At 35.7% G+C, this 26,209-nt stretch overlaps 1 protein-coding gene across 1 annotated transcript in view; it reads right to left on the minus strand.

Moving 5' to 3' along the window:
- LOC140750234 (uncharacterized) overlaps nt 1-26,209 on the minus strand; it is a 60,251-nt gene that overhangs the window by 23,022 nt on the left and 11,020 nt on the right. Inside the window, exon 2 of the mRNA XM_073083662.1 lies at nt 18,792-19,001. Coding sequence (XP_072939763.1) covers nt 18,792-18,978 — 187 coding nt within the window. The 5' untranslated portion in view covers nt 18,979-19,001. The remainder of the gene's footprint in view (nt 1-18,791; nt 19,002-26,209) is intronic.

Below are 26,209 nucleotides of genomic sequence, written 5' to 3' on the forward strand. Positions count from 1 at the left end.
TGCATCGATCTAGTGGTTTATATAGAGAGAATTTTATACCGAGACTTTTCTGTGGTTTTAAATGAAAAATGAATGCTATAAAGTAAGTCTCCACACCAACCACCAATCCTCGTTGGAGTATGCTTCAGGTTTCTGCCAAAAATATCTCAACCTGGCGACAATACCCATAGATAATAATAAAAATGGTGGCAGTTTAGGTAAGGCTGGTAAAATTACTCTTTTACTTTCTTTATGTCTCATTTCTTATCAGGCCCTAGAGTCTAGATATTGACAGATTTTAACATATGAGGTGTTGTTGGATATGTCTGAATTGTGGAGAGACATAAGCTGTATATTTTTTGGTTTTGTTATAATTATGTTTATTTTATTATTGTGTGCATCTTGAAAACAATTTGACGTACCATTTATCTTACATTTGATAAATGTCATATTTTTTTTTTAAAGTGGGAAAATGGGCAGAAATGTTATTACAAATAAATATAAATGAAATATTTTAGTAAATATATTTCGTTACTGAAGAAATTACGTAGCGGACACAATTCAAACCTTATCGAATCTTCCGACCGAATGAAGTTCAGCTCCAGTGGACTATGAAGCCAATATCTAGAGATTTCGTCGAGCGAAAAATTCTTGGTTCTCTGTATAATAAATTGAGGTTTTCCTAGGATTTTTAAAATTTATGAAGACATTATTCTCATAATGTATGAGCTATTGCTCTATTTGACTATCATTGGAAGGTCCGGATAATTCTAGTTGGGTTTCTCTGATAATGTTTAAATTGAGAATGTGTTGACTTTTGCACTTTCTAGGATATTATTAATATAACAGGTATCGATATGTCGTAGTAAATATGTTTGAGGCATCTAGCCTCAAAACAACTTTGATAGATAACGGCGATTGTGGCGCAGGCCACTGTCTTGTCGCTTCAGCTACTGAGAAGTTATTTGAGCTGATTTTTTGTGCTTTCATCCAGGCTTCCAATTTTTTGTATGAGCGATTCGAATTGTCCACGAATCTGTAAATGTTTAAGCAATTTTTGAGATGATACCTTAGTCGCTTTAATCACTAATTCAAACTACCAGTTGCTTATACAATAGTAGTGCGTTCATCCATATTGTTTGCAAGCGCGTGTGGTTTATGTGGGAAGGCGAGCTGCATATTGCAGGGTTTACAAATTTATATCATCATATATGTCGGTCGCGGGTTGTTGCGAAGTAGTTTTATCCTAACTTTATAGCATGGATTTCCGCAAAGTAATATTGTCTCTAGAATACTGAATAATAGCTGTTCTAGTTTAAAACACTGGCTCGTTACAAAGACATTTATATGTGACATTGACTCAAATTTTTCTATATAAAATTGCAAGCTAGAAATTGAATGTTGAGAGCTTATACGTTTCTATCCTAATAAGGCCAGAGTGTTACCGTTTAAGAATATTGGAGCAGTAATATTCGGAATTTCGGAATTCTGAACGTAGCTGGACCGGACAGTTCACGGTCTGAAACTTTGAAATGCTAATCTGGACAGACGTAGGAATTTAGGAATATTTGATTCGATTGGCCTTGTATTTCATGAGCCTTTGAAAGCAACCTTGCAGTATCGACTGCTTAACGTGAAGATAATGTCGATGATGTAGCCTCGTACTAGTTAGCCTACTATTGAATTGAATTGAAGTGGATTAAATTATACACTTATGGAGAAAGTATAATTTGTGTCTTAAATACTGATTTTTGAATAAATAATTTTCAAACCACGTTTTCAAAACCTTAAAATCTGCATCCGTTGGTTACGTAAGAATATACGATTCCACTGTCGGAATTTGTAGCTCACATGATTTATTTCAAAGTTTTTGAATAAAATAAATCAAAGCGTACACAAAAATACATTTAGAGGCCACTACGTGACTGGACGAGTTAACTTGGTGTTTCTTTGCGTAATAAGGAGCTTCCGTAATATGGAGATCCGGCAAAGAAACAGAGTGACCAACAAACTCATAGTTCAAAGAATCAGCAAGCTGAAGTGGCAGTAGTTGGGAGCATATGTCGTAGAACAGATGGGCGATTAGACCCGCGAATCCTCTAATGGAGACCAAGAACAGACGTAGAGGAGGAGATCTTCGCTGGATAAGTCATAAACAAAGGTTGGTAGGGGTAGAATAAGAACAGCGAAGGACCGAATGTTGTGCTCACCTTGGAAGCCTTTGTTTAGCAGTGGAATGAAAATAGCTGATGTGATGACGATGTGCGTTACTTGTGTAATACTAACAGTTTGAAGTGCTTCTGTTGCGTTCTAACTTCAAGACAGTAGTAAATTAGGCAATAACAAAGCATTTCAGCTAAATCCTAAGACTACTACTTTGGGCTGATTATAAAAGTTTATTAGCGGAAATGACCACTGTAGTGTTCCCGACTCAACGTCGGGAGAGTAGTATCTTGAATCCCATTTGGCTCGCTGATGCACCAACACGCCCGTACTCACCGACGGACTAGCATGACTGCCCCCACACAGTCCGCTCTCATTCCGTATCGTATGCGCTCGAGACAAACTACCCGCAAGGTAAAAAACTGATTTATGCGTTTGCCTCACTTTAATAGATCAGAAAGCAAAAAAAGAATGCAGTTGGAAGCGAAAATACAGTCAGAGCCCATATTTCTGGCACCTGCGTCGTTTGAGCGGACAATGGACGCAATTTCGGGCCCGCTTTAGCGTCATTGTCGGGGAACGAAGCTACAGATGTTAAATTTTCACGTTATTGTTGTGAGAGAGTTACGAGTACGCATCCGAATAGCGTTAGCTTCTTGTTCATATTGTCTATGGTTTGGCTGTCCGTGTTTAGGTCGTCAATTAATTCGATTAATAAAAATTCCGTGAAATTATTCACCGAATTAATTGTACAACATTTTAGTATTTAATAATAATATTTAATACAATTATTGCAGGCCAAGTGTATATTACAAATTAAGTATTTTTTATGATTATTTTTAATGTATTTTTTATATCAGGCACTGGCGCAAAATAAAATATGAAAAAAAAGATTTTTTTAATAGAACGTAAGGAAAATGTATTTTACAAAATGTATTTTTATCCAAAGTCTCTAGAAATTGTTTAAATAGTACTAAGACAATAATTTTAATTAAAGTGAGACGTTTTTATGAGTCTATGTGATTGGTAAAAGTTTTAAAACTAAAAGTACGTCAGTAATATAAATAATGTATTCAGACGTTTTTATTGAGATTGATTAGTACGCAAAATAGTTAAAAAGCATTTTATTACGGATTTAAATCAGTTATATGTAGCGTTACGTCACTTCAAATGAGTCATCCTGCAAAGCTTACACAAATAAATAGATTTATATTACGGGCTAATGTTATGGCCTCAATCTGTCACCGGCTATGAACAAAAAGCTAACTAGTCCATTGAGTACAGTATAAAGACTATAGGATCAGAAGCTTTATGTTACAAATATTAATTACGCGACTGCGGTGGGTAAAGTTTTTCGGTCGTATGTAGGTATGTCTGTATGTATTTATAGTAATTTACTTATGTCTTATTCTTTATCACACCCTACAGCACAAACGGCTTGACGGATTGTAACATACTAGTTATGAGTTGTCGTTTCATTGGTACAAATTTCGAGAGTAACTAATTAAGTATGAGCTACATTTTTATGCAGTCTGATTTTTTTAGAATAATTTTAATGATATGACGTTTTCGTCTCTACTGTATATGTTATTTCTAATCTGCTGAACATACATTACTTTGACATAAATAATGTGATAGATATGGCAACTTCAGAATAACACGAATGCAGATGCTTTCCCACTCCTTAGGATTAAGATGGTTGCCTCATATGAAAGTCTGTCACCCCTTTCCTCCACTGCTTCAATTGCTAAACGCTAGTAGCAAGTGTGACGGTGGTAACAATGGTTTGTTCTACCGAGTAGTCATTGCTGCCTATGAACATTTGTAATATTCAATCATATTCGTTAATATGATTGAGTCTTCTCTGAGGTTGGCTACACATGCAATGACGCATGATTGGACAACTAAGTTGAAAATCCCTCGTACTTAAGATTGCCTTACTCTTCAACTCTTAACAGATCAATCAGATACTTTTGTATAAAGTGTACATTTTAGTTAGTCGAATCAAAAATGTTTACGGATTTAAAGTAAGACACTCAAGACTGTATTGTTACAGATCTATTGAAATCTTTCTTCACATATCGGTCTCTATTCTACACAATCTCGATAGGTTCTATTTTTAATACCTCTTTGTGTCATAGACCTACAGAGCACGTCTGTGGGCTGGAGAGGCCTCTTGCCACTTTACGTAATAAAACTGCTTGAAATACCTTGAACCAATACGATAGGGTATTGTGGCAACCCTATTGTTTTTTCAAGGAAATTTATTTAAAGGTAGCTTCAACTGAATACTATTTATATTTTTTATCGAAGCTATAATTTTTCTTAAATATTCATCTATACAGATGGTTTTACTTTTAAAAGTAGCTATATTTATAACACATTACGAAAACTGCGTTCTAGTTTGAGGTTTTAATTAGAATTTTAATATTATTACACGATTTCACGATTTATAAACTGAAATTTTCAACTCAATTGTATTCATTGTATAATGTTGATGTCTAAAGACGACAACGCCATCTTTTTTTTAAAGTATAGGATATTTTTAAAAATATTACCTGCATAACTTAATGACATTTATCATATTTGTTTCAGTATTAAGAGAAAATAATAAAATATAATCCGTAGCATTTTGTATTAGGATAGCAAAATTCTAAGTAGTTTAAAAGACTATTCAATTTGTAGCCATTATGCAGAGGCTTAATCTAAACTACTAACTTCAATACTGTACACCTGAACCAATACAGTTGCAGTATAGCGTCACCTGAGCCTGAGTCTGCAGTGTCGAAATTGTGCAATTAAAGTTTACACACGGCTTCTGTCGGGTAATCTCGCCATTTGGATAATAGTCGGGTCTTGTGGCATAGTTACAACTGCACTGCATTTTACTTTTGTAATGCTCGCCGCTATTCATTAGACTTTCAGGTTTCGAATGGAAGTCCAGACAAAGTTCTGTTATTGCAACCTTCGAAATTTATATGCGAAATTGATTATTACTTATTATTAACGTGGTTCCTAATAAAAACAAAAAGCATCAGTAACAGGAAGGTAACAGACTTGAGGAGTTGCTATGTTATTCTTTGTAATCTGTGATAGTCACGGAAAAAGTCACAGAAAAAAACTAATATTTGTTGTTCCGTGGTGATAATAAACTCTTAGCAATAATAAATAATACAATTTTCTACATTGCATTGCGAAGGAAAGTAGTTCCTTTCTTTCCGTCTAGTTAATTTTACTTTTAGTTCTTTTTTCTTTCTATTAGTCTCTTGTTTTTTCGTTATTATCTTTTTAATTCGGAACACTGTTTCGTTTATTACATTTCATTGCAGTAATATTACTCTACATGTAATATTTTGCCCCTTTGTCAATAATTTTCAACCAAGTTACATAAACCAACAGAGGTGTACATCTAAAACAGAAACGACAAAGACGGCAATGGATTTTACATAGTTGCTGAGTTGAGCTGCGGTCGACCGAGCTCTGCATGCACCTGTGCAATTGTTCTCGAATTCATGAATTTCATCAATTTTCAAGGTTCCGACAAATACTCGTATATATGTGTCACAGTAGATATCTGTATTAATAAATACAATTTACTGTCTGTCCGTTATTTCGCACTAAGTAAGTACGTGATGTAAATTACAATATGAGAAATCTAATAATTTACAACATAGCGATTTATCAACACACGAAAAAGGCTTTGAATCATCGATATACTACTAATAAAGACGATGTCATTACTTTGAATGTTTTTTTCTGTTAGTACATAGAAAAAGCTAAACCAAATTCGACGATACATTCATGCAAAAATTGGAATATTTACTCCGAAAATATATAGGCTTTTGATACACTGGACAGATGTCTGTGTACACGTATAAAACACACATTTATACACGACAGGTAGAGTGTCTGCACCTTGTAGAGTACTTAAACAAAAATTACAAAAAAATCTATACAAATAATACGCGGCGTTTTCGTTTAAAAATCGCGAAATTGCACAGTTACAGCAAGTTACAACCAGTTAATTAATCACAAGTACAGAATTGAAATCGGGAAGGTGTCGATAGTTTTTAATTGTTGGCTCTAGTTTCGGCCTTGTGCACACCTGTGCAACTTCTGTACAGTTTCAAACAATTCATTGGCTGAATTTCCAATTCTCTATATCTATATCTATATCTATGACATGGAAATTCGGCCAACTGTTATACAAGGTTATGTTTTTATTAAAAAAAACCTGCAGTCTTACTGAAAATAGACATGACAGGAAAATTTGTTTCTTCAAATATCTATGTCTCACAAAAGTTTTATAGTAGGAGTGATTTTATTCCCCTCTCAAGAATAATCAAGTAAGGAAATAATAAAAAATATAACTATGACGTTTTTGAAACGGATTAAAAAATACAATATTTTCTCTTAAACCTGAACAAATTTTTAACTTATATAATATATAACAGCTAATTAAATACTTACTATAATAACTACAAAAATAAATGATGTTTTTAGAATTGGACACAATACAAGAAATTTAAACTTTCTCATGAAAGAAAGAACCTGAGCCTATCTCAAGGAAGACGCTAGTTCTTGGATAATTAAATTATCGGTATCCATGATCTACATTTGCCATTTTTCATTAGGTGGACTATATGTATTCGTATTAAATTGTTACTTCTATAATATAAAAGGCCGTAAATATCACCTGTCGAATAGAAAATGTATGCATATAAAATATATGTATGGATAAATGTTTAACAATTAAATAGTTCATCAAAATATCAGAACTTCACATAACGCGAACTGTTATTTCAACAACATTTTCTCTGTAGACTCAATTCTATTTATTACTATTTTTACTGACTAAACTATCTGTGTTCCATTTAGAAACTTCTCGTAGCACTAGGTCTAAACATAACCTATAATACTACGTTACTTAATATAGCCCATATAGTGTATTGTTTGTAACTCCGGAAAAGTTCGACCGCGGCGTTTCCACTTTTCCTTTTTCAGTGTCGGAGGAAAAACGTTTACTGGTTTTGTAAACAGATAGCGGTTTTCTGTTTTTTGTTGCTTTTTGTGGAAGTAACAAGCGAGGATGCTGTTGAACTTTTATCTGCACTATAACTATATTTCAACAGTTTCTGAGCAGCGGTTTAAGATTTTTTATAATAGGAAATAATTATTTTTGGCTGGTCAATGGGGTGAGTAGAGTATAGGTGTTAATACTACATCGACATTTTTAGCTAATGGAAAAGGAGAAAAGAGTGCCCGTTTTTTATTAAATTTGTCACAATTGGATTATATTTTTATTTAAACATGAGCTCGAGGTGTGTAAGTTTTTAAAGATTTTTCAACTTACTTTTGAAACCTGTGTAACCCGGTACGCAATTTTATTGTTGTATTGCACTGCTACATTTGTTGTAGCAATGACCTCCAATCCACGCATGATAGCACTGTCCTAGTCTACAAAATAAGGGTGCAAGATATTCTTGTAAGCGAAGGAAGGTCAGCGACATTGAAGTGTCAGGAGAAAAGATGATTGATAGGAGAGATTATCGCTCGGCCCGCGATTACCGAGCCTAGGTATTACAGGTTGAATAACCTAAAATAGTTGTTAGAATTTGCTGTAATATTTTACGAATGGATTTGCAGAACAATCAATCTTACAATTCAGATTGATTTACAAATACGTAGGCGTGTGATATTGCTGTATAATTTTCTGTAGGCGTTTACATCTAAAGTGTGGTATATTTCCTTGATTAGTAAGTTATGTTTGTCGAAATAGTTAAAGCTTGTCTATATAAACATGCAACACAATAATAGGTGTACACCGTATTTTTTTGGTCACAAGTAACAACACAAGTATCGGCTAATTTTTGGTTGTAAATTGCAGTTAACATTGCGGCGGAAACAATTTTTCCTGGATCTTCGAGAAACTGAAAAAAACTTCTTTATGCAAATTAATATGATAAAAGATTAATTTTATGAGCACGTATACTTAATTGGTTTTGAAACTGGCCTCATTATGTCTATAATAAGAGGAAGGCGCGCTTGCATTTTAATTTGTTCAAAAGTTCTTCCATTTTCTTGAATATTATGTTACTTTGTTTTACTTTATCTTAATTTTAATACCATGACTTTAACTTTGCAACATTTTTTAATTAACTAAAATTGTGTTGAACATACGTAAATTGTATTTTTTACAAAAAGGTATCGCCGGATGGTATTTACGATAAGCAAATAACATGGTTGTGCCGTGACCATCGGCAATCAAAATACCCTTGATAAGAGTTATCGCAAGTATTCCTAACACAAAACACATTTATATTTATATGGCGCCAGTGCCTCCTGTGTTCAATCATAATTCATGACAGGTTTTACCATCTTTAGATAAATATCTTACAGTGTGTAGAGCAGTTAATCTTTAGAAATTAGAAATTGAAGGTGGTAGAACCCTTTGTGGTTCGACTCCGGCGGCACCACCGCCACACCTATTTCTGCCTAATAACAGCAGTGTCAGGCGCTGCTGTGTTCCGTTTTGAAGGGTGTGGTAAGGGAGACATACTTTACCGAGGCGTTTCAGCTTAGTCCTTAGGGGTAGCGGCGCATCTGTGGCCGACCTCAGGTAGGAATATCTAATCCTAAAAATAAATCCTAAACTAAAAATGATAATATCTACTGCTAAATTCCCCATTGTGTAGCTTGAAATGTTTGTCGAATCACTTTGAAATTGTAATTGAAATATGAGTCTTTGCGTCGGCAGTTCAGCCGGGTACAAAAGAACACCTTTTCTCAACCCCATCTGGAAATTTAATCGACAAAGAACTGAGCACAGCGTAGCGTGAAGCCAGCAAAGGAAGACTCTGAACTTTATTTCTTTATACTATGGTACAGCCTTCAACGTCGCAAACAGAGAGATGGTTGAAAAAGGTGTGAGTTAATTTCCCAACACGCTTGACAAGATATTACAATGTTAAACGTAGCAAGTTAGGTTTAAATGTTTGAAATTTATTTCGAATTTCCGTAAGAAAGTCGGTTCGCTCACTTCCCCGGAATGCAATGCAATTAAACATTTTTTTCAAAGGAAAACTTTAGAGATAGGAGTTTCTTTGATTTGTTTACTTCGAAGTCGTAACGAGACGTAACTTTGTATCTTTTGAGTCAATTCTCGTAATTTATTCATCGTGTTGTGCAATGTTATTCAACGAGCAATTTGCATGCATAAGTTATTAACTTTGTAAACTCATACGAGGTTTTTTAACTTAGTCGTCAGGGGTAGCGAGCCATCTGTGACTGATTGCCGGTGGGAACCCAATCTGTGGTGACTACCACTATGTCGCCCGTTTCTAATTCAATCTACTAATGAAATTATCCAAAGAAGATTTGACATTTCCTGCCTTCTAGCAATTGTCAAACGGTCTTTTGGTAAGCAAGAAAAGGATAGATCGATTATTGAATTAATTGGATTTTCGCTTGTTGTTTGAAATTTCAATAAAATAAATCTACTTAGAAACATAACAATAATAAGGTAGAGTCGAAAACAATGATATAGTCTGTTATCATTGAACGTGATCCGACGACAATATTGAAGATCCCGTATCTTCAACATCGTTTTAAAACCAGACTACATACGCGCGAACATTGCAGCCAATAAGCAGAAATAAGCCAAAGAAAAATAACTAGAAATTTCTTTTATTTCCGACCAGAGTTCGGAAAAGCAGAAAGGGGAAAACAAAAGCTGGAATTGCGGCGTCCACAAGACACGCCGGTACGTGCGCTGTCGATACGAGGGTAATGTATGGCCATTGATTTTGTACTATCTAACCGACTCCTAAAAGAAAAGGTTCTTCTCGACGCGTGTTACTTCTTTCGTATACCCGATGTATGTGTGACCCTTACGTTTATTTGTATGTATACAATTTTCTGTCTCTTTCTACTTGTTTATATTATGCTTATAGTGATGTGTTAATATAGGTCTATGTCGAGAACAATGATAATTTTTATATATCACGAGCTTTTGCCCGCGGCTTCGCTCGCGTTATGAAGTAATATATTCATCCGCTATTTTATCCTTTCTTAGCGGATGCCTACGTCATAATACCTACCTGCATGCCAAATTTTATCCCGATCCGTCCAGTGGGCGTGGGTTTGGGCTGTGCGTTGATAGATCACTATGTCAGTCAGTCACCTATGAGTTATATACATTTAAATTGGTTGAAAACAAGACCATGCTCTTAAGATAGGCCTATTTTATTTATAGTTAACAACTTGCAGTTTATTATTATTTATTTAGTAACTTACTTAACTAATTTATTTGTAAATCTATTTTGACCTATTTTTAAATAGCTATAGCCTATATTAATAACCCTTTTAGGTTATTAGGTAAAACTTAGTTTCTATAGTTTTGTAAACATTTCGTTCACTGGTTTCAGACCGGACGACGAAGTTCTTTTTGTGGTCGCTTGTTTATTAATATCTCGTTCGTAAATGGTGTAAAACAAAAATAAAATAACAAATATGTCATTATCGCTACGTGTGCGTGAATATCCGTCGATGTTCCCAGAGATTTGGGTCGCGTAACCTTATTTATGTAACATCATTCAATTATGGCGCCTGTATTTTATTTTCAACGACTTTTATTAACTACCAGCGCGGGTCGTTAAAGGTATGTTTTATTGCAAAATTGTTTCCTAACTAAAAGTGCGAAGTAGGTAAGTAGAAGAAATAAACAATAAGTAAGTAAGTAACAAGTAAGTAGAAGAAGTAGAATTGAAATATTATCAATAGATTCTATGTCTATAGATAGACTAAGTTAAGTAATGTCTACTCTAGTAGGGAGTTAGATGGGTGACCGCTAATAGCATATATATGCAATCTTCCGTGCTTCGGTGATACTTTAAGAGGACAATCCCAGTCGTTATCACTCAATAGCGATCGTAACGTTATTGGAGGTCTTTCGATTCCGATTGAAGCATCCACCAGACGTGAAGTGAGTTTAAAAAGTATTCGGTTTGGGTTTAAGAAGGGAAGGTTAATTAAAGCTTCTTTTCTATTAAAAATGGTTATGTGTAACCCGACAAGAGAATAAACGAAATACGTTTTTGTAGAAAAGCTTTGAGGATGAAACTTTAATTTAAAAGATTGAATGACATCCCCTAACAGTAGTTGAAGCAAGTTTCCTTCTTTCGCAAGTTGTGTAATTACACTGACCTTTAAACGCTGAAAGTGGTAACAAGCTTCGAAGTAAGAAGATTTTGTTTCGCAAATGCTGGCCTTCCACAACCGGGCTTTCAACTAAGATGCTACTAAGACTTACGTAATTGAAGTTGTAAACTTCTCTGCACTTACTGCACATTTGTGACAAGTGCTAAATGAGATGACATTCTTAATTGTTTTTGTTTACACTTTTTAAACTGTTATTATATGATTTTCTTGCTTATGTATACTGTACGTTAATAGCTTCAAACCTTAACAGAACAGAAAAGGGTTGTCTGAGCGCTTCTTTAACTTCTTATTACTGATTTCTTAAACTGTTTGTATCTCAACGACTTCTTATTGATTGATTTAATCTTAGCTTAATATTTTTATTGATTGATAAAGCCTGTAATAATCCATGGATGTTGTTGATTACAACAATCATATCTATAATTGATCGTTACAGTACCACAATGAAAACATATTTTAGGTCACAACCAGAAAATGGATATGGCTATATTTACGTGCTTGAATGATTTGTCGATGATAAACTTAGTAGAACCATGCTGCCCACTTCTTGGACTCTCCTAGTCTTCTACGATATCTACGGGAAAAAAGATTCATCCTGTGATAGCCTATACATAAACTATATATAGATGATGTAAAGTTTTCCTGAACAACTAAACAAGTAGTAGTAATAACCGGTTCAAGTTTGCAATCGAAACCTAAAATAAGGGAAGATTTAAAAACAACAAACAACTTACAAAAACGTTGAAATTTTCAGAATTGTTTTCAGTTGACGTTCTACCAGACCTTATTGGGGACTGTTTGTGCAGAAAGCTGGCGACGCGCCAGCGCCCACCTGATTATATAACAGAATGAGATCTATCGCCCGTATTGTTGCTGGCTTAAGTAGATCTAGCCAAGGTAAGAGATAAAGCCCGATGTTTATCGAGATTATGGCTAAGATGAAAGACTTAATAAGAAACACCTTCTATTGGGATTTCCCTGTATCGTGGCTGCCATGGACACACACAAAGACGAATACACAAACACCCAGACCTAGAACAGATATCTAAATTCATCATTCAGGCATCTGTCTGGCCGGGGATCGAACCCGGATTCTTTACGCGTCAGACCGCTACGGTGACCGCTCCGCCAATATAATATGAAATGCAACAACGAGACAATCTTGAATCATCGCAGATTCATGATACAGTGGAGGCAGTAGCGAAGGTCAGATAACCACTGACCAATGCGGCATCCGTAACTATTAGGTAAGATACGAGTATGTCTCAAACTCTACACGTATCTTCAATTACGATTAGCGTCTAAGAACCTTTCCTTGCTCTACTTCGGTTTACGGTATCAACGACACATCTACGAGTATTTCTGTTTTTTACTGTATTTATTTACTGTATCACACAAACACAAAGTTAGGGTATATTAAGGTAAACTCAATGCCTGGTGGCATTCTCTACCAGTCAATCTTGGGTGAAGGTAGAAAATTGGTTATATACATTTTTTTCTTTATAATATGGGAGTAGCAGACGGGCATGCAGTCCACCTGATGGTAAGTGGCTACTGCCGCCCATGGACATCTGTAATCAACCCAAGATAGGACTAGATATTCCTATCCGAGTTCGGCTACAGATGCGACGCTGCCCCTGAGGAGTAAACTGGAACGTCTCGGAAAAGTCTGTCTCCCTTACCACACCCTTCAAAACGGAACACAGCAGCGCCTAACACTGCTGTTATTAGGTAGAAATAGGTGTGATTCATATTTCGTTTTGAGGATTTAAGAAGGAGTGAAATTGTGTACAATTTATTTCGATTTTCTTTGTGATTCCTACATAATAAAGAAATGTTGTGACCACATCGGTGAAGACGAGGGTTACTATGTCAAATGAAAGTTAAACCGTCGAAAGCTAAAGATGGATAACAAAAGTTTCCAGAATTATTTTCAATTGGAAGTTCCATTGGGTATTATTGGACCTACTACTCGTTCGTTGGCATCTTGCCAGCACTTAATTGATTGTAAACGATGTTATCGTGCCTAAGGTATCTAAATCTCTTCTGGTGAAGGAAGACGGACAAACTTCCAGGAATCTGAATGTATTTCTTGACGCAATAATAGAAGTTTGCCGTCTATTTTGAAGAGGAAAGTAGATTCGGATACTTAGACTCCATGGCTGAATCTCTTCGCAAATCAGAGAGGTGTTACTATACGGTTTATATAAATTAACTTAAGATGGCTTGAAACTTTTGCGAAAACTAGCGACTCAAATAATTTGCACATGATATTGACAGAATGCTTTTTTTTTTAAACAATATTATTTAGAAAAGCTTTCAACCTTAGCATTTCACTAAGTATAAACTTGTCGATTGTCCCTGTAGTTCCGGGACCAGAATAGGGCTACGGTATCCCCTGCCTGTCGTAAGAGGCGACTAAAAGGGGGCTTCCGGGGTTGCGGACGGCAAGAGTGGGAGCTCGAACCGCCTGGCCAGCAACCCCGGGATGGACGGCGGTATGTGTGGTCGCATACCGTCGTGAACACCAGATGGTGTGGTGAGTTTCAAGCTCACCTGGGCGGAGCCCGACGGGGCAACGCGCCAAGTGGACTCCGGTTGCGTTCCGTTGGAGATCCCGGAGTCCTCTACGCAGCGCCGAGGACGGCCACCGGGGGGGTTTTAGTGCGGTAAGAATCCCACATAACCCCGTGCCGCTCCCATGGCATAGGGTACCTTTTGAAGGTTTCCCCCTCGTCAACAAAAAAAAAAAAAAAAGTATAAACTTGTCGATATGGAAATATTATTTGTGAGGCAATAAAAATAACACATTTTTAATTGAAGCGTGGGATTTATTTCAAAATAATAGATACGCAATGTCAACTAAATTCAATCTGCATTAAATTTGTTTGATTTTATCGGTACGCTAACAAATCCAATTTTAGTGAACTGCTATTTTGTATAGTAGCCGTTTGTTTAATACATAAAGAAAATTTAATCAAATCAATAAAAAATATAATACATTCGCATTCAACAAGAGGGGTTTAGTGACACCCATAATACCCATAATAGCCCTATTCTGGGGCTACGGTATCCCCTGCCTGTCGTAAGAGGCGACTAAAAGGGGGCTTCCGGGGTTGCGGACGGCAAGAGTGGGAGCTCGAACCGCCTGGCCAGCAACCCCGGGATGGACGGCGGTATGTGTGGTCGCATACCGTCGTGAACACCAGATGGTGTGGTGAGTTTCAAGCTCACCTGGGCGGAGCCCGACGGGGCAACGCGCCAAGTGGACTCCGGTTGCGTTCCGTTGGAGATCCCGGAGTCCTCTACGCAGCGCCGAGGACGGCCACCGGGGGGGTTTTAGTGCGGTAAGAATCCCACATAACCCCGTGCCGCTCCCATGGCATAGGGTACCTTTTGAAGGTTTCCCCCTCGTCAACAAAAAAAAAAAAAAAAGTATAAACTTGTCGATATGGAAATATTATTTGTGAGGCAATAAAAATAACACATTTTTAATTGAAGCGTGGGATTTATTTCAAAATAATAGATACGCAATGTCAACTAAATTCAATCTGCATTAAATTTGTTTGATTTTATCGGTACGCTAACAAATCCAATTTTAGTGAACTGCTATTTTGTATAGTAGCCGTTTGTTTAATACATAAAGAAAATTTAATCAAATCAATAAAAAATATAATACATTCGCATTCAACAAGAGGGGTTTAGTGACACCCATAATACCATGAACAAGCTAACAAGCTTGTTTCACGGCTATCTTCTCACAGTGAGAATGGATTGCTCCATATTTTACAAAGCTGGTCAACTGTGAATTGTTAGACTTTGCACACCTTTAGGTACGTTCTTAGGAAGCTTTCAGGCCATGATGTTTTCTTTTCACCGTTAAAGATAGTTTTAATATTTTCCCCATATAAACATAATTTAGAAATCTCCGTGGGTATTCGAAACGTGGATCTTCAGTATAAGAGGCCGAATTTCATACCATTAGGCTATTACCACCTTCATAAATGTTAACTTCAAGTGATATCGACATGAATTCTGAAGAGAGCGAGGAGTGCTCTCACAACTATTATACAGTCAATGTAATTGAAAACGGACTGAAGTGTACTTTACAGATAGTGTAAAAGTTCTCTTTACAACTGCCAAGTGCTTTGGCAGCGGTTCTCGTTTCGCATTTTAGTAAAGTATAGTTACTTTATTAAATGTTGCAAAGTGACCAAGAAGATCACATTTTATTTATTTTGCCTACTTACACATTGGCATTTGGCCTTGAATACTTAAAGGCCTAAATACATGGATAGTTTTAAGATGTGGTAGAACCTTCTTAACGCGATGTCGGCAGTGTTACGTACTGCAAGTTCTAATTTGAATCATATGACAAATCAGACGCACTGCTAAGATCCTTCCTAAGATAAGAACTATTTTCTTTTATAATGCTCGAGTAAGAGTAAAGTAAGAGTAAAAAAGTAAGCATGCAGTCCTATCGGTAAGTGGAGGAGGCGGTAGGAAGTACCGCCTATGGACATCTACAATCAACCCCATATAAGATTAGATTAACCATTAATGCGTAGCTACCGCTGAGCACTAAGTTGGTACGCCTTGGATAAGTATGTCTCATGTATGTCTTAGTTACTACAACTTTCAAATCTGAACACAACAGCGTTTAGCACTGCTAATACTAGGCAGAAATAGGTGTGGCGGTGGTGTCTCCGGAGTGGCTAGGAAATGGTTCTACCACATTGTCATACCCTACTGATCAAACCAGTTATTGTAGTGTTAACCGCCGTTGATAATTAGTTAAGTGACAAGACTAGAAAGCTTTATATTATTATAGTTGAACAACGCTACAGAAGAATAAGCATCTACAAAATCAGTAAGTAAAGTTAAACTATACAAGTCGAAGTATAATTGAAGTTAATACCCGTAGCTTCCACAGGCCATCTGTTGAAAGTGCGAACAAAAAACACTAGTGAATGGCCAGCTTCGCCTCTCGAGTTGGAGATCGCTTTCGGCGGCTCGATTTGTTTTCAGTTGTTTGCAATACGGCTTTATACGAATGAACGAGTTATGTTACTTTTGCTTTTAGTTTGCTGGTTATGGATGCTTTGTAAAATGTGAGTTATATCGTCGTCAACCTTACTGTCCCACTACTACTACTGCTCTCACACGCACATAACTTTAAAAATCAGACATGCATGCCTGGGAAGCGATCCTCTGTTTTTATGACTACGTACCTACATATCTGTGATTGGCTACAGTACTATCTGTTCTATATGGTGTTGGTTGCAGATTTCAGACCACTACGGTTCGCTAGCTGTGCGCGTGTGCACCTTAAACAGCAAGATACAAGTGGTGTGCGTGCCGGTAGGATACGCGTACAGGTTTTGCGCGGCTTTAGGCGCACGCGCGACAGGAAAGGTACCTTAAGACTGAGTGACAGAAGCATATCTGTAATAATAAAAATCTTATGTATAATCCGCCCCTTATTAATACTTTTCAGTAATTGTCCATGCGTAACAGTACACGTCAGTTGTATCGCTAATTGGATCGCAATGTACAATTTGTGCTTACTTCATAAGAAAATTGAGTTTTTCCGCTCCAAAACTACGCTTTTAATGAGCCCTTTTGTGCCTCACGCCGAGATATAAATAGAATTTCTGAAATGGTATGGTTTACGAGTTTCATTCGTAATACAAGTCGGTACCTGCGATTTAATTAGATGACCAAATATTTTTGGTGTAGAACCTAACCTAACCTAAAATATAGGTTTGCTCATACGGATCATAGTTAGTCCGTGTACCTATGGTTCTTTCAATTTTAATTATTTTCATTTTTAATATATTCCACTTTATTTTTGTATTATTTAAGTGTGAGACAAATAGATAATAAGTGTTTCAGTTTCAGACGTGAGGCAGTTTCTTCATTCTGGTGGAAGGTATGGATATTGGATACTAGTTGTCTTAATTATTAGACTACCATCTTAATGCTCAGGTGTGTCAATGCGTCTACGCTCTGCTTCTGGTAGAACACCTATTTGATTAATATGGAGTATGTCTTAGATGTGAGGGCGGTAAATACCATTAGGTGCATAGCATATTCCTAACTTACTTTAATCATACAAAAAACATTCAAGATCCCTTGGACGTGTTTATTACTTTTGTTTCAAATATATATAAAGTTACCAAGAAGCGCATTTGCGAAACCGTATAACCGTAATAGGATATGCGCTACACCCGCCTATGGCTCAGTATTGTTAAGCGAAGCGTTAGCTTGGGTGATGTGTAAGTAGGTAATTATGACAATTGTTATAAATAAACCTGTACTTTTCAATTGACCTTTCACTCACACTAACTTTTTAATAATATGGAGGCTCAGTTTATCAGAGAATGGAAGTAGTAAACGATCATACAGTTAACCTGATGGAAAGTGGCTATTGTCGCCCATAGATATTTGTAATCAATCCCAGATAGAGCCAGAGTCCTACTGGAGCTTATCCACTGATGCCTTGCTACTCTTGAGAATTTAGCTGGATAGTTGGAACATTTCTGTCTTAGTACCCGTTGCAAATCAAATCAATCAAATCATTTATTTTAAATTTAAAATAGGTTATTTATACAGCGCTTTTTGAATGTCAATACGACTACCACCACTTCACAAGGTGTTTTGTTTTGGACAAGAAGCGGCGAAAGAAACTCCATAAAACACATCTTATTTCAAAATTAGAACACGATAGAAATAAGCTTGTGGATAACTTTGCAGTTGAAGCAAAAAATATATATCACCCGTAAGTTTCTGTACAATCATTTACACGGACAACCTTAATAAGATCTTCCCTGTTACTGATGAGGTCATATTATTGTATAACATACTGTAAAGACAAATCTGAACACAGCGGAGCGGGGTTCATTATGTTAAGAATAGCGGATATTACGTGGGCGGATCACATTTGTATGAAACGACAATGACGTTTGAAATGCTCGGAGTACATTTATGGCTGTTATCTCATTGCATATATTAAATAAAAATGTTTTGAGATGAAGCGAATATAACTTGAATTAATATTTGAATATAATACTCATTTGTTGAACGAAACGAAAACAAACATCATCAAAATCAGTTACTTCACGATGTTTTCCTTCATCATTTAAGCAAGTGATAATTAATTTCTTACATTCACAAATACACATCACTTTGAACCATCAGAGACGATGCTTCGGATGCGGCCGAGGTTCGACTTAAACTCGGGTAATTGGAGATTGAGAGGCCGAGGTTTTAGCCATTACGAGTTTGTCCTCACTTCTGCTGAGTTTAGTGCGTTAAAACATCCCACAAAACCCTTTATTACTTCCACGGCATCTGGTACATGAAGGTACATTGAAGCTTCATCAACAAAAAGAAAGTTTATTTAGGCTAGTTTTCTACAATGTACTTACCGGATATATTGAGCCGTTCTTCATCATAGTAGTCGAATTTGCGGCCGTCCTCTTCCTCGTCGAGCAGGTCGCGCGGCTCGCGCTCGTCGTGCGCGTCGTGCGCGTCGTGCGCGTCGAGGCGGCGGCGCGTCGCGTTCGGCGCGGCGCTCACGGCGAGCGCGCACACCACCAGCGCGACCACCTCCATGCCGACATCACCGCGCCGACGCGCTGCGCAAACAAATTATTAAACTAGATGGCGCTGATTACAAAAAACAAGTATATGGTTTTATAAAATAAAAATCCGATTCCTTTACAATATAACCACTATTACTCTCACAATTTAAGCACAATTTTGGAATTGAACAACATCTCAGAAATATTAAAATGCGTCTATATTGATACAGGTCTGTGAGTTATAAATTTAGGTTGCAGAATATGCTAAAGAATGAAATATACATGTGCTCGAAAAACATTACCCTTTGCAGTCGGGTAAATATACTATGTTTTACATAGATACGTGCCACTTACGCCCACCGAATAAAAATGTCTTAAGCGTCGCGCGTCACTGAAATACACTGATTTCTCAAATTCAAATGCTTCATAATAACTTAAATATTATATTATATAATGTCATATAATACATAATAAAATTTCGAAGTCTTATCTGAACTCCAAAGGTAAAGTTAATCAAGTTCCTACTATTTAAAAAAATCTTTACCCTTTTTGTACAGAGGGAAGAGAAAGTCCGGGCCCTTTGTTTGTTGTTATAAATTCGACTAAATATAAATTATGTACGAAATACTCGTACATATTCTTAATATGGCAATAAGTTTTTAAGTTTAATGAATAAACACAACAATAAAATTCATTACGTTATTACATTACAAGTATTGCACACATAACTAATTAGTATACCTATTAGGTATAGGTATCAGCAATTGAAATAACTTTGGGTTAAATATAGTAACTTATATTAGCAATGACGTGTCTTGCAAGGATACAATAAATTCAGTTTTTTCCTTCCTTGTAAATGTAATTTACTCTTGAACAAATATAATCTACTTATGTTTAAGACATAAAATGTATAATTTACGCGTATTTTTTGGGTTCCATATCGAAAGGGTGGCAACGTGACCCTATTACCACAGTATAAGGATATACAGTATTTTATCTTCATACAAACGCACGAAACGCAAGCCACGCCTACTCGCCTCGAGGTAAGTAAACACTCGGTACACGCAGTGTCGTGAATGTGCCACGGTGACGAGCGGGTTATGTGACGGTTTTGTAAGATATTTTGTTGTTTCAAGAATAATATGGCGAAGAAAAGTTATAGATTATATTGTGTTGTTTTTGGTTGCTTCAATTCGTCAATAACACATCCAGATATAACATTTTTTAAACTGCCTGGAAACTCCGAAAGGTAAGACAATTACAATGATTTTTATGTTAATACTAGATACTTAATCTACTAGGTACTACTACTACTAAATTAGATTAGTTTTTAATTAATACAATTTGATATTTTAAAAAAATACGTATGATTGTTGTAATTTTGGTTCAGTAGACAGGTGTCAGAGCTTGTTATTTGAGGTTATCCCTCTTCTGAATTAATAGAATAAAACTATTTCTTCGACCAATTTACAACTTTTATTATTCCCGCGCAAAATAAAACTCGAAACTGTTGATAAACGAAGGGCTTGCTTGCACAACGCACGCGTCGTATTTATTCGTCGTCGCGCGGCGCAACAAAGGCTGAGGGCGTGGCTTAGCGGCCTTTCGGCACCCGTTTGTTCGCGCGATATGCCGCCGAGGGACTATTCTGAATGAGGTAATATAAATATTAGAAAATGAGAATTGATCTTAATTTATTTAGATCAATATTTTATTATTGTTGTATTATTTTAAGATCGTCAAAAATAAGAAACTACCATTTGAAAGGTATTTTCTTGATAGGTCAACACCTTTGTTTACATTTTGGACACCCAATTATGAATCGGAGTATAGATTATAATTAGAGATGCGCCGAATATTCGTTTGGTATTCGGTTTTCGGCGTATTCGGCATCTTTTTTGGTATTTGTATTCGGCCGAATTATTCGGTTTTGGTGCCGAATATATTCGGTTCGAGTAGGTATGTCTACTTTCGTGTATACACGACACGGTACATAACTAAAACACAAAACTTCTTATGTAAGATTTATGTTATATTTTAAGTCAAAGAAATCCTATGATAATTTAATAACATAAAGCAATTAAACTTCAAATCAACATTTATTTTGAAACCTTAAAAGAACATATTTATTACTTACGAGCTGTGCCCCGCGGTTTCACCCGCGTTAAAAGTGTAAATACTCTGAAGTTTTCATGGGATTTAACTTTTTTGCGCTTATCCCTAATTCTTTTTCCAAAATTAATGTAGCCTATGTTACTGTCTATAACATCAGCTAATTGCCAGTGAAAGTCCCATCAAAATCAGTACAGCCATTTTAAAGATTAGCCGGAACAAACCAAATTTGAAATAATTTTTTTTTTCGTTAAAAGTACCGTATGTACCGTATATTTTATATTTTCCTTTTATGTTATATGGTCTTAGTAAAATGTTGTTATTTTGACATTACAAACAGACACTTAAATTTTAATTATTTGTATAGATTCTAAAGTTAGTATAGTTAACATTTATTTTAAACCTCAAATCAGTATTTCTTTTTACAACTTAAATCAAAGTTTTAATGAACACAGGTAACTGGCAAATTGACAATAATGGACACTATAAAAGAAATATTAGAACCTGTTTACGCGGCAAAACAATGAATTGGTAAACCGAATCATTCGGCCGAATATCCAGTTCGGTGAAAGTTAAACCGAATAATATTCGGTATTCGGTTATTCGGTGAAACCACTATTCGGTGCATCTCTAATTAAAATTATTATTAAATATTGTATTAAATATTTAAACTAAATTTTGCATAATTTATGTTAATTTATAAGCTATCATGTCGAACATATTTCATATTTTATTGTTGTAACTGTCAAGTACCCAATCATAAGAATAGTTTTTATTACGTAATATATACATATTAAAAAACATAACATGCATTTTCATTCAACACTTTCTATATAATTAACTATAGCATTCATTTGTATAAATAAAAAAATACAACATTTACAATCAAAAAATTAAAAAGAAAGTCAAGTATGCAGATGTAATTAAAAAACTGTAGGCAGGCAGCCCTAACGCGTTACCGTGCCCAGCGCAACCGTAGGTATCTAATTCAAGGACAGGGCCGAGTTAAATTACTGTATATCCTTATACTGTGCTATTACTAAGGGTCCATAGTCCGTCCGTCTATCACAAAGTTATATATCTTGAACCGTAGATACACTGATTTATTTACAATGTGTGTTTTGATGTGACATCAGTTTCATCATGTTTCGTATATCCTAACTAATCCTTACTAATATTATAAATACGAAAGAAACTGTGTCTGTCTGTCTGTCTGTCTGGTTGTCTCTTCTTCACGCCTAAACCACTGAACCGATTTTAATGAAATTTTGTACAAAGATAGTCTGAGATCCGAGAAAGGACATAAGATAATTTTTATCCCGGAAATCCCACGGAAAGTAGGGATGGCGATCTAAGATCGATTAATCGGAGAATCGATCTTTTGGACCAAAAAATCGATTATTTTAATCGATATTAGTAGGAATTGAATCGTAAACTATGCATTTGATCAAGTGATGATCTTTAGCAAAGTTGTTGTCCATGAGCCCACAAAGGTTTCTGAGTTGGTACGACCAATTTTCTAATTTTCAGTTTTATGTATGTTAGTATGTCATATTATTTTCTTTTAACGCGGGCGAAGCCTCGGGCAAAAACTAGTAGGCTATATTCAAGGCAACGAAGATGCATGTTAGAAATGTTAATAAAAGGAGTATTGTCTGGCGTAATGTTTTCGCTCTACGCCTCGTCCGTCTAGCCTGCTTAAGGCGGACGGTAAGGTATCTCATTTGTATTCTTCATTCAGTTTATTTGGATAGATGGCGGGCTTCACCGCAATTCGTTTTTATTTGGAGTGTCGGCCAGATTTTATTCTCATAGGGGTTGAACACTTGTATCACTTGTATTGAGCTTTGTGAGAATGCGATATGAGTGACATGCACGTTTTAATCGTCGAAATAATATTGGAGTAGAATAGCTAAAATGACCTACATGTAGAGCTGATTCTGTATCTTATGAGCAATGTATTGCACTGCTGTTTTTCGGTTTGCAGATTGTGATTAGGAAAAAGCTTACATGCGTTGCCTCAATTTGTTCTTGAGGGTAGCGACGTATTTGTAGATAAAATTCTACATCGGTTGACTAATAACCATTAGGCAGACTATTTGTTAGGTTTCCAATTTTAAATAAAGTCTTAGAAAAATGTAGCTATTTTATAGTTTTACACAATACTACGATTTTACTTATGTACTGAATAACTTGTTTTTCATTGTTGACGATTTATATCGAGAAAGACATTATTACTTGCAAAAAGTTTATCGTCACCCGCTTATTATAAGACAAATTCATTGTTAACTATTCTCACATGTCGAACCGGCGTAGGTTCTGTTCTATTTATAACCCTTTGACACGAGTTAATTCAGTAGCAACGTAGCATTATTGTTTGTGTACTTCTAATAATATAACTTGAATAGTGTATAATGAAGTTATTGATATACAATGCCATAGCCTTAGGAACGTAAAGACGTGCTGCCCTCGAACTTACGCTGTACTCGGGCGTGTGCTACGCATGGGCTTGCGCTGTGCTCGGGTGCACGCTGTCCTCGGGCGTGTACTACGCATATAAATATTTAGAGGTTCTTTTTTAGGCCTCTGTAGCTATCAATCCATAGCTCCATAGCCATAGCTCCATACCAAGGATATCTGTTTTATTTATACATTTTCACTCTGTGTACCAATAAGAAAATTCTAAACTTTCTAAATGCATTTTAAACTGCAAGTTTGTATCTCGAAATATAAGTCTAATAGGTTATCTAAAAATAACACGGTTACTCCGAACACGATACCGTAAAACATTTTTGTTAGTTTTCGTTTCCAATTAACTAAAGCTACTAGCTATTAAATCATGTTAAACTTGTTTACTTTGCTCACGCGATAGCGAGTTATGTTACAAACTATGAAACAAGGTATAAAATTTTATTTTGTTGTTGCAGCCCTGAATTTACAAGACGCAACAAGTTGGTATGGGCTGTGAAAGCTGATAGAATTGGCAAATTTGATCCCTGGAAGTCTAAACTTGTATTATTACTTCCGGGTTCGATTCCGATCGATTTGATCGGTGTCAATAGTACTCATGGCATTTCGAATTTTAGTGAGAGTCTATTCTTAATTTTATTAAAATTACTGTTGTTTCTTGAAGGTGACGAGAATCTATAAATTAATGATCTTGAAGAAAAACATTTTATACTCATTGCGCGCATGGAGGAGTGCGAGATTTGAAATAATATCAATTCATAAGGTGAAAGACTGCAGAAAGATAAACATTATGAAGGTTTGACATACGAAATAAATGTAATTAAACAAAATTCATGCATTACTTCGGTTATCCTCAAGTTTAGTTTATGTGTTTAATAACGGTCGCATTTCGACCTGCCGAATAGTAATAATATATGCGTCATTTTAACATTATATAGGATTTGCATCCTATTTCCTTCCTTTAATATACAAAGATGGCTTATTCTAAATTTAATAATATTATATTTAGAATCTATCTATCTAATTAACACCTATCTGTCTAATTAACACCTTTTTATCTTGGACGTCCATGCCGTAAAATTGAATTGTATTCGTTTCATTGCGTTTGGAATTTCTATGTGGTAAAAGCAGCCAGATTTCTATTTCAGCGCCATTCATTGAAAACGTTACAAGCGCCGAGGGAATACCGGGATACAAAAGCACAAGCACATATAATACGTTTAGTTCCTACCGGTGATTCAATGTTAGAAGTTTTGTGCAAGCAAGAAGCCGTATCTCATAGAGTTGCGCTGTTTATTTCATATTCAAAAGAGAAATATATGTTAGAATAAATGGACTAAGAAGAAATATGTGCTTATTTGTTCAGCGTTAGTCCACGCATGGTACCTAAAGTTTTATCAAAAAGAAGGGGGTGGGGGTCCAAAGCTGTGTACCGTGTATTAGCGTGACGCCTGGGGAATTAAAGTCGACTAAAAAGTTCGTATAGTTGTCGGCAAAAAAGCTCCTATTGTTTAAAGTTGTTGACTCTAATGAAGTCGTGGGCTGTACGAAAAAGATGTACCGTGGTTTACGAAGTAGTGGGCTATACGAAAAGACGTACCGTGGTTTGGCTACGTCCGGCCCGGCGGATGCCCATATGCGCTACATTCGTGGGATGAAACAGCATTTTATGATTTATTAATTTATAGCAGTTGCCATTTGGTTCAGTAAAAATAATTTGACTTAAAGGTAATTTAACGGCTGTGCTTATGGAACATTGAACCTTTCTCTCACACAAATACATTCATCAACAAAAATAAAATTATTGCAATTACGGACTAATGGGATATTAAACAAATTCTCACGTAATCTAAATTGATTTTTCGTGTAAACATTACTAGAAATTTAAGTAAATCGTATTTAATTACAATTAACAGTGCGTGCGGCATCTGATAACTATACTAATTTGCGATTGTGTTATTGATAAAATATAATTAAGTTCACGCAATAAACCGTTAACAAAACAGCTAAAATGTGTTTAAAAATAAAATAATAAAATATTTAAAATATGCATTACATCTTGTGTTATCCGTCTCTTAACAGCAATATTGAACCTATTGTATTTTCCCTATATTATAAACTATTTCATTACATAGGGAAAATACATCAAATTCACTAATTATAGCATTATTTGAACACATAGTCTTAATAGACTAGTTACTTTTAGCATTGTTGGGTCGCGGTATCGGAAACTACTACGGACTATAATTATTATAAACATTTTGAAATTTATTTTATTTATATTCCGCTTCTGCATCGAGAGTCAAAGAGTACCTGCGACCGGTGCTTAAATGCGTGTGAGCGTTTCATTGCTGCATCTAGTTTCGAAGAAGTTTGCATGATGGCATTTCTACCAGGACCCTTAGGCCTTATCAATACATTTTTAGGCAAAATTTTCAAATAATTTATGTTATTTTGGCTTTATAGGTTTTGTTCAATTATAACGAGAAACTTATGGTCGAAAATTGAAAAATCTTGTTTATAAGATTATGATATATATCATATCATATCCATATATATGGACGGATTGACTTTGAATTGAAAAGCTCTATTTCGAATTTGAAACGGATTTACAGAAGCGTTTCAATTCTCAAATAGTTTGAAATGCAAAGCTTATAGTTCGCATCAACAATACGCATCAG

The sequence above is a fragment of the Epargyreus clarus genome, unplaced genomic scaffold, assembly GCF_041222505.1.
Source record: "Epargyreus clarus isolate Ecla_fem2 unplaced genomic scaffold, WU_Ecla_fem_2.2 ptg000019l, whole genome shotgun sequence".
Taxonomy (NCBI): domain Eukaryota; kingdom Metazoa; phylum Arthropoda; class Insecta; order Lepidoptera; family Hesperiidae; genus Epargyreus; species Epargyreus clarus.